Source organism: Culex quinquefasciatus, chromosome 1 (assembly GCF_015732765.1).
Source record: "Culex quinquefasciatus strain JHB chromosome 1, VPISU_Cqui_1.0_pri_paternal, whole genome shotgun sequence".
Classification (NCBI taxonomy): Eukaryota; Metazoa; Arthropoda; class Insecta; order Diptera; family Culicidae; genus Culex; species Culex quinquefasciatus.
In genome coordinates, this window is record NC_051861.1 from 130,898,120 (window position 1) to 130,914,414 (window position 16,295).

The 16,295-nt window shown below is 34.0% G+C and overlaps 1 protein-coding gene across 4 annotated transcripts in view; it reads right to left on the bottom strand.

Annotated features, from left to right (window-relative positions):
- LOC6041679 (potassium voltage-gated channel protein Shaker) overlaps nucleotides 1-16,295 on the bottom strand; it is a 229,733-nt gene that overhangs the window by 27,357 nt on the left and 186,081 nt on the right. For 3 of the 4 annotated variants that reach the window (XM_038261203.1, XM_038261209.1, XM_038261223.1), the window contains 3 exons: nucleotides 7,703-7,826; nucleotides 3,795-3,966; nucleotides 2,948-3,044 (listed from right to left, as the gene is read on the bottom strand). In XM_038261203.1, the coding sequence (XP_038117131.1) occupies nucleotides 2,948-3,044; nucleotides 3,795-3,966; nucleotides 7,703-7,826 (393 nt within the window). The remainder of the gene's footprint in view (nucleotides 1-2,947; nucleotides 3,045-3,794; nucleotides 3,967-7,702; nucleotides 7,827-16,295) is intronic. The other variant, XM_038261216.1, reaches the window with a different exon arrangement.

The following is a 16,295-nucleotide window of genomic DNA, read 5'->3' on the forward strand; positions in this document are numbered from 1 at the left end:
CAAAACAGAAAGTTTGGCTTATTTAAAAAAATCATTAAGTGGTGAAAATTAGCATATTTGACAGATATTTTAGCAATCTGGGAACACTGCCAAAATACGTTGTTAAATTTGTGAATATTAAAAAAAATCCAAATGTCCACCAACATAGAATGGTTGGCCTATTTGAAACTTTTTATAAATTTTTGAAAATTTGACATATATTTTAACAATCTGGGAACACTGCTAAAATATGTTGTTTTATTTTTGAATTTTCATTTTAAATTGTTCCGAATTTCACCAAAATAGAAAGTAAGACTTATTTAAAAAATTCATAAAGTGGTGAAAATTAGCATATTTGACAGATATTTTAGCAATCTGGGAACACTGCCAAAATATGTTGTTGTATTTGCGAATTTTATTTAGAATTGTTCCAAATTTCACCAAAATAGAAAGTTTGACTTATTTTATTTTTTTCATAAAGTTGTGCAAATTAGAATATTTGATAGACAATCTGGGAACACTGCCAAAATATGTTGTATTTGGTACAAATTTCCACAAAAATAGAAAGTTTGAATTATTTTAAAATTTTCAAAATTTTGTGAAAGGTAGAATAATGTAAATATTCCAGCAGTCTGGGAACACTGCCAAAATATTGCTGATGTATTTTTGAACAAAATTTTGAATTGTCTAAATTCCTATCAAAATAGAAATTTCCTAAAATTTCAAGTTTGGTTTCCTTCCGAAAAGAACGCACTTTCTTCTCCAACCTTCCTGGCAACCAAGCGACGCTTTAAAACAAAGAAACGCGAACAGAGTGGTAGCTGTCACTTTTGACAGACAGCATCAGAGTGTTGTCAGGCAGCCCGCCCACCGGCCCCGACAAAACACAATAGGAGCCAGAATTAGTTTTGTGTTTTGCCAGCCCGGTGCCCATCGTTCCATTCGGGCGCGTCTTCGTTTTATAGCGTCTTTTGGTGTTTTGTTGTTTTGTTGTTGTTGTTGTTGTTTGCCTCTGTCTGCCGAAAGGCTTGTAACTGCAAATTTAAGCTTATTTGTTTTTTTTTTGTTTGTTTTGATTTTGTTGTTTCGAGTACTCTTTTTCCGTCATGTATGATGATTTGAACTGTCTAAAAACTACTTACCATAGTTTGAAGCTTGTTTGGCGGAAATTTAATTAGGACAAGTTGAATTCTTAGAAACAAGCTATAAAATTGCGTTATTTTTAGTTGAATATTAAATATAAGAGAAAAAACTGCGAATAGCATAAAAGCGATATATAAAAATATTTGACTATGAAAAAGATTGAGAATATATATTTTATGCTGAATTGATATAATGTGTAATGAGCTGAAATTTAAATCTAGAGAAAATTTGAATATGAAATAGCTTTGAAAAATTTAAAGTGCGTTGCAATGCGAATAAGATAATAAAAAGTATATAAATAAAGTGATTTTATGCTGTACATTAAAGCTGTGCTTACCCCTAGGTGGAACGGAGTTATATTATTTTATAGTTTAGATTTATTTTAGGGTTTGATTATTTATTTGTTTTTTTTTGTTAATAAAATTTGGAATATTTTTTGAAACTAAATTGTAAAGTTTTAATAATTTTTCATCAAAATAATTTTTTTAGTGATATATTTTTTTCAAGGACTTATAATTTTATTTTTATTTATAATTTTTTGTCTATTATTTTTTTAAATTTTAACTTAAGTAATCGATTTTTTGAACTCTCTAATTGGAATATTTATTGTGTTTCTTTTTTTTGCATATGAAATATCCAATAAGACTACTAATTGTTGGACACATTTTATTAGATATATTTTTTAAGAATTTAAAAGTTTTTCACTTTTTCATATTTTATTTTGTTATTTTTTATAGAATTTGATTGTTAGTTAGGTATCGTTATTTTAATTTATTTATTTATTGATTCCGATAATGAATTTATCAATTTCGAGTTGTCATTCATATTTTTAATGAAGTTATTGTTTGTTTATTTATTGTTTGTATGTATTTTGATAAATTTTATTTTTAATTTAAAGTTCCAATTGATGTTTGTTATCTGTTTCTTCAAAATAATAATTTTCTTATTATTTCAAAGCACACAGTTTAAATCCACAGCGAAAAAATTATGTTTTAGAGAACAGACCCTAACCTTTCCCTTTAATAATCAAACAGAAAACAAAAAAAAATCGTTGACTTTTCTCTCGATACCAGCTTTTGATATCAATCTGTAAAAAACTGTTCAAAATATCATTTTTTCAACATCAAATTGGTTTTCTTCACACTAAACAATAAAGTTGCTTAACAAAACTAGGAATTTCAGTTTTTTTCGCATCCACCAAGAAATCTGGCAACACTGCCGCCGATTCGAAACCGCGTTACACAACAAAACAATCTAGCCAAGACGCTTGCCGCAATCTTGGTTCTCGTCTTCGCTAGCTTGCTTTCTGCGGTACAAACTTGCATGTAAGGTTGCACCCAACCGGCTTAGATGCCCGCGCGAAAAACTAGATGGCGCGCGTCCAGATTTCTTCGTTTCGGCTCGGGTATCCAGCACAATCTACAGTACAAATACGACACACACAAATCGTCTAGCCGCGTACTTTTTAGCCAAATAATTGTTAAGGTTTGAGTTGTGAAGAGAGTGTGCTTTTGTTACTCTTTCATTTGCTTCAGAATCTTCTGCGAGCTCGGCATCAGACTCATCATGTACAGGGACGTATTTGTATCTGTAGGATTGTCGGAGCGTCCACTGGTGGGTTGTTTGTTTGTTTTGGTTTTGTTGTGTTGGGTTTCGAGTTGTAACAGAAAAATAAAAAACAAAAGAAAGTGACTATAAAAATCCTAACCAAAAAACAACGAAACAGTTAAGTTGTGTGTAACACTGACTTATTATTCGTTCGAGGGAGGGGACACGTTTCTCCCTCGTCACCCACCGGGTGACGAGTCGGACGCTGCGTACTAACCTAAATTTATTAGTTGCTTGTTCGCCTAATTCATAAAACTTAATTTCTTCGCTAAATACATCTAAAGGTACGTTGACTGGTCTCCGTAACCGACCGCCTTGTTGGTATCCATGACGACGTTGGTTCATTGTCGTTGTTGTTGTTGTTTTTATCCAAGTGCGCGGCAGCAAATTCCATCACGCGGAAGATTTTTGTTTTCGTTTCGATTTGACAGTTGAGTTCGCGTGGTGGGGGGAAAGTTTGTTGTTGTTTTGTTTAGCGTATTTTTGAAGAGAGAGAGAGAAGGTGGAAGAGAAAGAGAAAGAGAGAGAGAGAAGAGAAAAACGGAACGCAAGATTCGGAACGAACGGAAGAGAGTAGAAAAACGAGAAGAAGCACGGACAACGGAAGAATTGCGCGAAACGTAACGGGTTGCGTAACGTATCGTACGGTAGGGGCGGGGAGTTTTGTTTGGAGAGTTGAGGGGGTGCGTTACGTAGCGTGTGACGAAGCGTTTCGAACAGGGGGGCGAGGGAGATTTTTTTGGAATGAATTTTAATGTTTTTTTTTTAACACAAATGGACGCGAACCGAAAACGGAAAAGAGTTTTTTTTAAACAGAAGTACAGAAGTGGCAGGTGATCGATTGTTTTTTTTGGCGGTTGGACGGTTTTGTATTGGACGTTTTGATATTTTTTTTGGTGATGATGGTTGGGCGGTTGGGCGGTTGGTTGGTGGTTGGTGGTGGTTGATGCGTGGTTGATACCGGAGAAACAGAACCGAAAAGTAAAAAGAGAAAGAAAGAGGGAAAAGATGAAATTCAAACAAATCCATTAGGTCGCTGACGGGGAAATTGAATTGATATATACTACCGCTTTGATAATAATACAAAATGGCATCAAAGCTCGGTCGATTCCGGTCAAAAAAATATTCATTCCGCAGCGGATCGAAGTACCTTAACCTTCGATCCGGATCGCCTAGCAGAGTATCGGGGAACTGGTTAAGCGTTCGGAGCTGCGTCTCGAACCTTAAACCACTGACCTGGAACGAGACAAGCACAGAAAGGGGAAAAGAGAAAGAAACGGGGAAAAAAGAAGCGGAAAAAAAAGGAAACGGCATTAGCGCGGTGTGCGTGAGAAATTTATTTGCTGTGAAGAGAAAACTTTGTGGAAGGGATTTTATGGGATTTTTGCAATAAAAAGTGTCCTTTTCAATTGTAGATTAAACTTCAACTAATTGAAATTGATTCAAACATCATGCGTCTCCATGATTTGAATGTTCTTCAAATTGTAACAATTATTTTCAACAGTATTTTTTTTCTAACTATCAATTTTAAGTTTCCAGATATGAACTTTGATTTCATGATTCTAAATTCAAATTTGTTCTGACAAAATTCAATTTTACTGGCATCACTTCCCACATAATGCCATGCAACGTGAATGGATGTTGCATGCAAGTTGCATCAAATGCATTCGTAACAACATCGCATATCGTTCTGGCATTGCTCAATGTGTATAGATTAGATAAGGTAAGGCGGGGGTTTCAACTGTCAAGAAATAGTCAGCACGAAAAGTACGATTTTATATGGAGATTCTCAAGAAGTGAAAATTTTATTATTTCCGGGAAATTTCACAGGATTTTTTCTGCAGGGTTGTTCAAGATGAAAAATGGTAAAATTTTATTTTTCCTGGCAATCTTCATATAAAATTTGCTTTCCGTGCTAACTACTTTTAAATAGCTGGAAAACCCACCCAATTAAATCGAATTCCCTTGGAAATTGCTTTGCGTTCGACACTCATATTTGAAAAAAGTCATGTTAAAACCTCTCAAGATAACAAAGTCGATTTCAGTTCTATTACTGGTTACTTTTTTTGTTTTATTAAAACCAACTTAAAAATTTGTTTTTATGAACAAAAATGGCCAATATTACTGACAGGACTTCATACTGCAATAAAACATAGATGAATATTGCATGCAAGTTGCATTATACGTTCCTGAGTTTGTTGACACTTATTCAATTTTAATCATTTCGAGGTAATTTTCAAACAAATTTCATCAGAACAAAACCAGTTTGACCAATTTGAATTTCACTGATATTATGTTCAAGTTATCTAAAATTTAAGTAAATTACACCCAAAAATAAATGGTGAATAGAAAACAAATAAATTCAAGTTTCTGAGTAACTTTTTTTTCAATTTAATATGAGTAAATTTAACTTAGAATAGGTTTTTTGAATAAGCCTGTAAAATATTCCACGTATTTGACATTTTGACATCCATTTAACAGTTTTTCATATATATCTGAAAAAACATGAGTAAAGCTTGAAAAAATGTATTTCTAAACGGATTGATTTAATTTAATTCCGCTTTGAAACATTTTTAAAATAAAAATGTGGATATTTCTGAAATAAAACTTGAATGAATAATGCATGCAAGTTTCTTGTTCACTCTTCCACAATCAAATTTAATAAATTTTTAATTTCATTAAATTTATGAGTTAATAAACAGTTTTCGTGGTAAATTTCAAACCTTTGAGCAACACTCCCAGAAATCAATCTCTTTTGTAATTTTATTTTTTTAATTTTTCAACCTGCCTTAAACTTGGTGACCAAAGAAGCCATTCTGCTTCATTGGTTCGTCCAAACAAATTTTCAAACAAAATTGACAGCTGTCCAAACAAAAATGCTATATAAAATTTCTTCAAATTTAAAATTATGTAAAAATCTGATTTTTTAATTTTTTTTACATTGAAAATGAGATCAGTAGTTGCTGAGCTATCGGCATTTGAAAATTGAGTGATAATCAAAAACCCATTTTTCTGTTTTTTTTTTTTGTATTTTTGTGGCTCTAGAGTTCCAATCTGCAAAGCTTATTAGAAAAATACACTGGAAATTTTCTGAACTATTTGAAATAAATATTATTTAATTGGGCAACCATGGGCTATATTAAAATAAAAATGCAATATATTCACAAAAAAATAAATTTTAGGTGGACTTTTTCCAAATTTCCGAGAAGAATTTTTGATTTCAAATCTGGGTTCAAATCCAAAAATGAAATCATTTTTTGCGACGGTTTTTTCAAAGTTTTCCCAAAAAATATCTTTTGCAATAAATTGGCAACACTGTCATATATTTTATGGCTTTGCTGGGTTATAGCTCAAAAGTTATCTTTTTTGATTTTTTGAAAAATATCAAATATAAAAATTTCGAAAATAATGTTTTTGCACAGTTTTTTTTCTTCAAAGTGTACCTTAAATTTCTATTCTCAAGATTTAGATTCGAGAATAAGAACGTTTATTTAATTTTGTATGGACAACTTGAATTTGTACTGATACTGATTTGTTTTTCGGGCTTCCTTAAAACACCCTTACAAACGCATATGGGTCATTCCAGGTCAACTGAGTACACTTTTGGACTCGACCTTCACCGATTTGGACCAAACTTGGAGGGAACGTTCATCTATCGATAATTAACAGAAATCTCAAGTTTGGTGCTGATTGGACCATCCCTCTATTTGTAGCACCGTTTGATTTTGCACAGCACTTGGAAGTACATGGTGTACTTTTCAACAAAAAGGGATGAATCCCGCATAGTTCGGTTTTTATATGTGAGAAAATTATTTCGGATTTGAATTCATAGGACAGAGTGCAGCGCAAAATCAAACTTTTTTCAGTAAAATCGCTGTATCTCGCCAATAGTTCATTTTAGTTTGAGGTCTACATTGATTATTATGTAAAATTGTCCGGGAAACACGATGGTGATAAAATAAAACAAATAAAAATATAAGGAATTGGTCAAAACTGAATTTTAATAATTAAAACGTTAAAATATAATATTAGTGGGCATCTAAGGGTTTATATTTTATTTTTATCGAATTTCTTGGACAATTTTCTATAAAATACAACCTGTAGAAAGTCTTTTGCTCAAATAGTTGCAAAGTTATGATTAAAAGAAATTTTTTTTTAGAAAATCGTCAAAAAAGAGGGCGGTGCCAAAAATAGACGGATGGTTCAATCAGCACCAAACTTGGGATTTCTGTCAATTATCGATAGATGAACGTTCCCTCCAAGTTTGGTCCAAATCGGTGAAGGTCGAGTCCAAAAGTGTACTCAGTTGAACTGGAATGACCCATATGGAATTTTACCTCTGTAGAAGATTTATATCAAATCAAATTGAAATTTTGTAAAAAAAATCAAAAGATAAATTATATTAAAATTTTACAGTTTTACAAATATCCTAGAAAATTTTAAGTATTTTTTTAAATCACAAAATATCAGTTTTACTGGCATCACTTTACAATGTCATGCAACTTGCATGAATTTTGCATGCAAGTTGCTTTATCGTATAAAGTACCGATATTTGAACCAAGTCACTATGCATGCAAGTTCATCTGTTTACCTCTGCTGCACCAAAATGGCCTGATAGATTAGAAAGACAGTAGGCTTTGATTTGAGTGTAAAATATCAGAAAAAAAATCAATGCTCAAACTTCCCTCTAAGGAAACCTGCGCTTTTCAGCAAATTTCAGTAGAGTCAAGCATCGATGTCACTGAAAGTGTGGCTGCCAAGCGGATATCGATGTATCAAGCAGTTAAATTCCGACCGATTTGTCATGCCAGAACCCAATTAAGGGCACGCATTGTAGGGTGAGAGAAGCATTTCTCGATTATTTCTCGCTATTTCACGAGAGTTTTACCTTTCATCACTTGCAAGCTACAATTTAAGAGAAGGTCGAACCCAAAAAAAAGTGGTATAAAAAAAGTTTGAAAAGTGTACTTACGTTGATAACAACTCTCTCGCAAAAATCATGATCGTGCGGTATTGGTTCAAAATGAGTATGGCCTCCCCCAAAACCGTGCGCCGCCCCCCCTTCTTCATCCTGACTGCTCAACTTGGGTAGAGACCTGCAAAATGGAGAGAAGAAGAAAAAAACGGAGAAAAATTAGCTCTCATCGTAGTTTGGTATTGATCTTTGGGGAAGTTTCATTTTTTTTTGTTTCTTTCCTTTTCTCTGAAAGTGGGAATAATATTGCTTTCAACGTTCAAGCTCCAGCGAGCGCTTGAAGGAGATACTTTGCGTTTTTAATGAGCCCTCTTGACGACGAGATGCTCCTCCCCCCCGAACTCAACTTTCCAAAAACACGTGGCCTCTGTCCTTCGAGCTTCATCAATTTACGCGCCAAAGGTCGACCGAATCTCAAATCTCGTGTCTAATTAAATTGATTCATTGCTTTTTAGAACCCTCCTTTTCCCCTCTCCCCCCCCTAAAAAGTTGCCATTAAATCATACCTCATTGAAATCGGCTGCCAAATTTGTTTCAAATTTCCACCTCACCCCCCTTTCCAAACACGTGACTTCCCCACGTGTTCCAAAAATGGCTTTTTAGGTATTGAGTAGCGGTACTATTATCATGTCGTGTTAGGTTAGGGTGACGCTAATGTCCCTCCCCCTCCCCTTTTTTAGTAGTAGGCCGGTACAAAACGAAGCTAATTTCCACTCCACCCAGGTTTGTGTTATCGTTTTGGCTGGCTGTTGACGTTGACGTGGGAAAATGTTTGTGCCTCTTTTTTAACGTTTTTGTTTTGTTTTGTTTTGGAGGGGGGAAAGTTTTCACACGCGAAAGCTGTCGCGTCGCCCGGTTTTTGATTTGGCGATTTAATCGACAGTCGTTGCGGCAGGTGCAGCAGCGAATACTTTGTAGCTGGGTAGAGCAAGGTTGCTGGATTTGATAGTTTTTGAAATTTTTGGAATTCGTTTCTTTTTGCGACCTTTTTATACAATTGTCTTAACCCTCTAAACATTCGCTAAAATTATTTTTTAACCAATTTGAAAAACATTGGAAAGACTATTAAAATTCTATAAATTTTTGGGGTTGCAATTTTGCCTTGTTTTATGTGGTTTTGTCAATGTTTTTGCACATGTAATTTTTCCACAGATCAACATTGGCATAAATACATATAAAGTATTTTTGGTAGTGTCCCAGAATATGCTTCTACGCATTTTTTTACAATTTCAATGATTATGGTATCATTCATTAGAATCATTAGAAAATGTGAAAAACAAGCAAAAAATTGAGAAAGTGGCTTTAAAAACATGATAAAACTAAAAAGACAAAAGGTTATGATAGAAGGTGGTAGAACAAGCCAAATTGTATCAAAAACAAACATAAATTAAACATGATAAATGCAAATTAAAAAAATTAAAATAGAGAAGAAAAACATAAAAAAGTACAGTTTTCCCTACAACAAAAGTTGCTCAAAAGACCTCCTAAAAACGAGATTTTTTTTGTGCAATAGAGGGTTAAAAGCAATAATGTTTCAATCGTGATTTATTTTCATTCATCGAATTAATAATTGAGTTTTTTTTAAACAATTGGTTTGGTTTTTGGAAGGCAACTATTTTTTTATAAAATCTGTGTTTTTATGCATTCCTTCAAAGCTTTCAGTGAAACCACAAAAAGTACTTTTTTCCGTAAATCTGCGATAAAAAAAAATCCGTCGTGAAACTACTTACTTTTCCCGATAATCTAAAACGATAAAAAAGCCTACTTTTCTCTAACAAAAATAACAGAATCGAAAAGAAACACTTTTCAAAACAACTGCTGAATAGTTTTACTTTTCAGCACTGAAATGGATGGTGAAAAGATGAAGTTTTCAGCACTGAAATGGATGCGGAAAAGTTGAATTTTTCAGCACTTGTTTTGAAAAGTAATACTTTTCAACATTGTTCTGATTTCGACGTTGGATTGATTAAATAGACTACAAAAAATAACATTAGAAAAATATATTTTTTTGGAAGTTCTGGATTTTGTTAGACTAGGGACTTTTTTTTAACAAATTTGATGTTTTTCTCATTTTTTCGACGCTTAAATTTTTTTTAGATCACTTTTTGCTTAGCAAATCAATCATGCAATCAAACATTATTCTTTTTTAAATTTTAGAGATATATTGTTTGCTATATTTTTTTTTCAATTCCGTTTTCCAGTCATTCTAGTCTTCTAAATCACCTACTTATCTTCACCAAAAAATAACGTAACAGAATCAAAATGAAACACTTTTCAAAACAAATGCAAATGAAAAGTTTTACTTTTAGCACTGAAATGGATGCTGAAAAGTTGAACATTTCAGCACTTGGTGGTTTAATTTATTTTGTTAGGTCACATTTTTTTATATAAAATTTCGATTTTTCCCAAAAACAACTAACAAACTAAAAAAAATCATAACTTAGCGGCAGATTTTTTGACCATACTTCTCTATTGCTCAAAAGTTGCGGGGTTTAATCCCCTAAAACATACCAAAAAATCTCGAAAATCAAAAAATACATATTTTGGGAAATTGAGTTTTTGTAAAGAAAAAGTTAATTAAAAAATCGGCAATTTTTTTTCCGTGTGCCTATTTTTTTCCCAATAGTCTTTACAAAACCTACAACTTTGCCCAAGACACCAAATTGATCAGAAAATTCACTCAAAAATTACAGATTATTGAATATTTATGTACCATTTTTGTATGGACAGCTGCCAAAATTGTATGGAGACTTGTATTGGTGAACCAATGACACAAAATAGCTTCTTTGGTCATAGAGAAGGCCCCCACAAAGTTTGAGACAAATCAAAAAATACAAATAAAATCCATTTCCGATTTTGGTAGAGAACTGCTCAAATGATAATTTTGTTCTGAATGAAAAAATGACCTCTCTAGGTTATGGCAGTTTCCAAAAGTACACTAAATTTTCCGTAAAATGCCATGTTTCTCAATTTTCAACAGTTAAGGGACGAAAACTTGCAGCGATTTTAAAACTATGTTTTAACTTTTTTGATAAAAAGTATTTTTTTTCAAGATTTTTAGAACGTCATCGAATCGAGCGTCCTATTTTACACAAAAATCCGTTTAATACCAAATTTCTATCTCTTGATAGTTTCGAGCTAGATTTATAAAAAAAAGTGTTAGTAAAGCGTCATGAAATATCGAGAAATAGACCTCCGATTTGCAAACAGGGCCCAAAATTACCTCTTAGAGAAAAGTTAAAAAAAATAATTATTCAAAAATAGCCTCAAACCACAAAAAAAAATTAAAACTGAAAAAGAGTAAAAAATATAGCTGAAGATAAATTATGGAAAACAGAGATTTTATTTAAACAAACATAAATTTATTGTTTTTTGATTAAATTTATCATCATAAATAATGTTGATCCTATTTTTCATTAATCTTGTCAACCCTTTATCAAAATTTCTTTCAAGCAAACTGTTAATATTTTATGAAAAAAGTTGCGAAAAATCAGCTTATCGACCAATTATGCTCGTTTCCTGACTCAATTTTTCATTTGCAATTATCTTGTTAAGCAGTTTTTAGAAATTTTAAACATGTTGGTAGTATTAAGCCTATTCTAGAACCTGCAAGCATTATCTTGTGCTTATCAATAGCTAAAAGTTGAATCAAAATTAATTGGAAAATACTAAACATTACTGCATACTTCTTTTGACATAAATTAGTCACGGCTAAATTTAACTCTAGAAAAAAAATGAAAAAAAGAAACATTGGAAAAGACACAAGAATCAAGTAAACCAAAAGATCTCAAATCTCAAATTCCTCAAAGTGTTAGTATTCTCCTTTCCAATACTTTTTAATGATTAAACATTGGTTAAAAGTGGATTTTTAGAAATTCTGGATCGAAATTCGACTAAAACAGGGGTTGAGTTGTAGATGGTTCATTATTATCGCCAATGAAAATTTGTCTGTGCACAGAAATTTTCATTCCGTCAGTAAAAAAATTAAATAAAATTTATCCGTTTAGTAAACAGAAATCTCAAGTCTGGTGCTGATTGGACCATCCCTCTATTTTTGGCACCGCTTTATTTTTTTATGATTTAAAAAAAAACTTTTTTTTTCTATTAATCATAACTTTGCAACTATTTGAGCAAAAGACTTTCTACAGGTTGCAGTTTATAGAAAATTGTCCGAGGAATTCGATAAAAAAAGTTTAATCCTTAAATCCCCCCCCCCCTAATGTTATATTTTAACGTTGAAGTATTAAAATTCAGTTTTGACTGATTCCTTATATTTTCGTTTGTTCAATTTTATCACCATCGTGTTCCCCGGACAATTTTACATAATAATCAACGTAGACCTCAAACTATAATGAACTATCGGCGAGAAACAGCGATTTTACTGAAAAAAGTTTGATTTTGCGCAGCATTCTATTCTATGAATTCAAATCCGAAATAAGTTTCTCACATAAAAAACCGAACCGAACCGGGATTCATCCCTACACCATGTACTTCCGAGTGCTGCGCAAAATCAATCCTTTTTCAGTAAAATCGCTGTTTCTCGCCGATAGTTCATTATAGTTTGAGGTCTACGTTGATTATTATGTAAAATTGTCCGGGGAACACGATGGTGATAAAATTGAACAAACGAAAATATAAGGAATCAGTCAAAACTGAATGTTAATACTTGAAACATAAAAATATAATAGTAGGGGACATTTAAGGGTTCAAATTTTATTTTTTTCGAATTCCTTGGAAAATTTTCAATAAAATGCAACCTGTAGAAATATTTTTTCTCAAATAGGGTATTTGTCCCTATTTTGGGCCTAGTACCTATTTTCGGTCTACCAAACTTAATTCAACGAAATTGAGCATTTCAGCAAATCTGGCAGGGATCTGCCACTTGAGAATGATTCGTACTGTCATTATCTTCATTTTGGTGGGCAAGAATAGTACACTTTTTCCTCTTAAATTAGAAATAATGCAATAAATATATCACTCTTCACATTTTTCTTAGCAAATTGCAACTTGCCCATTAGGTCCAAAATTTTCACCACTTTTGCTTACCGCTTCTTGGCACTCAGCGGCAAGGCGTTCATCGCTCAGCACACGAATGAGAGCCGTCCCCGGAATCTCCAACCACGGGCAATGTGTTTTAATTGGTGGGTTGCACAAGCCCATTGCAAAAATAATCACTAAACTGCCACCAAATCAATAAAATAACTGATTATAGTTGCTTCGTCCATATCGGCGAGAAATGGATATATTTTCGGTACATTTGACAATTCTACAAACTGTGCCAGTGTGTGTGCGCTTCTCGATTTTTACAGTCTTTCTTGCATATTACGAGCTTGATGTTTGGCTACGCAACAATTGTTTAATTATGTTTAAAACTCGTATAGAATGATATAAATCATTTCCAAGCTAATTATGCACGTAATGCAAGTGAAATCAATCATTCTAATGTTTATTTGTAGCTTAAAACATCACAATGATTTAGCATATTTGACGACCGAATTTGTGCGGCTGTACTGTACGAGCTGGGGCTGAACCGTACGTCAAAAAAGTTCGCCACGTGCTTCGAGATTTCAACCAATCAGAAGATAGGCCGAAAATATGCACAAACAAGGTCGTATGCTAGGAGCAATATCCCCAAAATAGGGGCAAAAAGTGTTTAAGTTTTTCGTGCTTTTACATCGATATAAGGTATTTTTATCAAAATGTTGATAATGTACGAGCTTAAGCATTAAAAATCCAACTTATTCATGTATAACAAACTAGACTGCCTATAGCATCCTTTGGGAAAACATCAAATTAAAAGTGCGATCTGCTTAGTAGGCCCAAAATAGGGACAAATACCCTAGTTGCAAAGTTATGATTCAAAGAAAAAAATAAATAAAAATCATCAAAAAATAAGGTGGTGCCAAAAAAAAGAGGGATGGTCCAATCAGCACCAAACTTGGGATTTTTATTAACTATCGATAGATGAACGTTCTTTTCAAGTTTTGTCCAAATCGGTAAACTGCCCCTGATCGCATAAATGTCCCATATGCATTTTCATCGATTTCGAGTTATTGATGCAGTTTGGTTCAAAATTGTGTGCTCTTTCGAAAGAACCTATAACATCCAGTACTTTGTTCTAGAAATCAGGAGGAAATCCAGTTTTTTCGCGAAAACTAAACACGTAGCCTTATGTATGGGACAAACTTTAAATGCGTTTTTCTCAGCTTGCTGTTTTTGCATATGGGACATTTATGCGAACATGGGCAGTGAAGGTCGAGTCCGAAAGTGTACCCAGTTGACCTGGAATGACCCTTATTCAATTTTACCGCAATGTACGTGAAAATTGAAATTTCACATACAATAATATAAATTAACACAGTTTCGGGTAATGTTTGGTAAAATTTGAAACAAAATATTTTTTATTGTAGAGTTTTCAAGCAGAATTTGAAACATTTCGTGATGTTCACAACATTTGTGATCAAGAGAAGCCGTCGCCGGAAACAAATTAAGCCTGACAATAAGCAGCACCAGGAAGCAATGATTTATATTAAATTGAAAAATTGATACATTTTCTCCCCTGCCCTGTCCATCCGTCAGCTCAGCCCGGATCGACCCTGACTTGATTCGGAAAGTGTGAAAGAAAGCCCCGCAATCTGTTCATGTTCCGTCCGTTCGTCGGCTGCGCTTTTTTCGTTTTTCGGCTTCGACTTTTTTTTTTAATGAAAATTGATTATAATATGCGGCAAACTTTGAAGCTGAAATAAAATAAATAGAGCCGACAAAAAAACCAACGGGAAAGAAAATCGGTAGATCGCGTGGCAATCGAATCGGATTTCAACCCTTTTTTATTTTGTTGTCTTCGTCATTATTCAGCGAAGAATCGCTTTTTTCTGTTTGGAGTTCAAGTTTGCGGTGCAGTTTCGTGTCTCGTGCACTTGTCATTTTCAAATAAAGTAAAAAAAGGATGCGCTTTAAGAAAGTCAAATTGTGAATTATGTCTCGTTGAAAAGTTGTGAAATTTGGGTTTGTTTGTGATGGGCCCATTTAAAAGTTTCTAGTTCTAGCCAGCAATGTCACGGCATCGGGGCAAAATTCAAATGACCTGAATGATAGGGGGAGGGAGGGACGGCGAAAACCACATTGGCACGGACACGGAGTGTCCTTGCTGTCGTCGTTGTCGTGCCTCACTCGTGTCGTGTCGTGTCGTCCATGAACAAGGTTACGAGCAGAAGAGAAAGGATGTTTTTTCGGACGAATCGTGGGGGAGTTAGTTTTCAAGTCCTAGTTTTGAGAAAATTTCAAGGAGAGGGGTTTTTTTGTGGGTTTGAATACATTATAGGTGTAATTATGCTTTTTTTTGATATCATCTTTTTTTCTGAAGAAAATCACTGCACAAAACCTAAACAACCTTGCGTCTCCATTGAATGACTTGCACCTTAATAAATTCAATGGAGCCGCATGGTGGCTCACAAATTCCCTTAAAACTCCTCACAAAGCTGGGCTTCACAACTTCACAAAAAAAAAACAAACGATTACACAACCTACAGGCGCGGCAGGTCCTAGAGAAGACGAACGACACCCCTTGTGAAGTGCACTCTCCAGCGAGCCACTCCAGACACCTCGTTTTTCATCGAGTCACCTCTTCCCATTCCCACCTTTCCTTCAACCACCTTGCCATTACCATGCCACATGTGTTGCTTATTCAAACTCGACACGGACCGTCGGTCGTTTGATAAAACCTCGTAAACTATTTTGCTGCCTCGGCCACCTATTCTTGAAGTGTCCTCTTCCCCCTTAAATGGTGACCCATGCACGTGAATAACCAAGTCGAAAAGCGGCGTGGCGTGGCATGTTGCATAATTAGATAATCCAACCGGTCCAAGTCCAGGTCAGAGTCTCAACCGACAACAGGCAGGCTAAATGTATGCTAATGTTTTTGCACACCTAAATGAGTAGGAGTGAAAGGGGAATAGGAGGGATGGAATTTGTGAGCAGGAAAGTGAATCGATTTTGGCTTCTTGTGGGCCAAAACGATAGCTGGAACGGAGAGTTGTTCCACTTTGGGAATGTCATTATCTCTGGTCACTTTGGAGGTAAGCAACGTTGAATTTTTATGTTCGAATGATCACTATTCTTGTTTCAAAATAATAATTATTTTTTTCAGCTTGTTGAAATCTTATATGTTGTTTTGTATAAAGCGTGGACATTTACCAAAATTTAAAATTTTACTACCGATCGGAAACAGAAATAACAAATTGTTCAAATATGTTCGTGGATTCTTTTTTTTTTGCAAACATAATCAGGTGGAATTTCAACTACATTTTTCAAAGTCAAAATTGAAACAGTTTGGTTGCACAAATTTGAGTGTAGATAATAGTGAGGGATAGCTATGCTGGTGATTTTTCACGGCATGCCATTTTAAACACATTGGAATTTCGCGGTAACTCTAAAAACTGCTCAAAATGAACGTAAAATGTGTTTAAAACAAGATTCATGATTAAACCCCCTGACACAAATGATTTGTTAAGCATGAGCATGAGCAAGAGCATGGTTGACTGCCAATGAGCTGCTACTCCGTTATTGACAGATCAGCTGAAGTTAAACAATG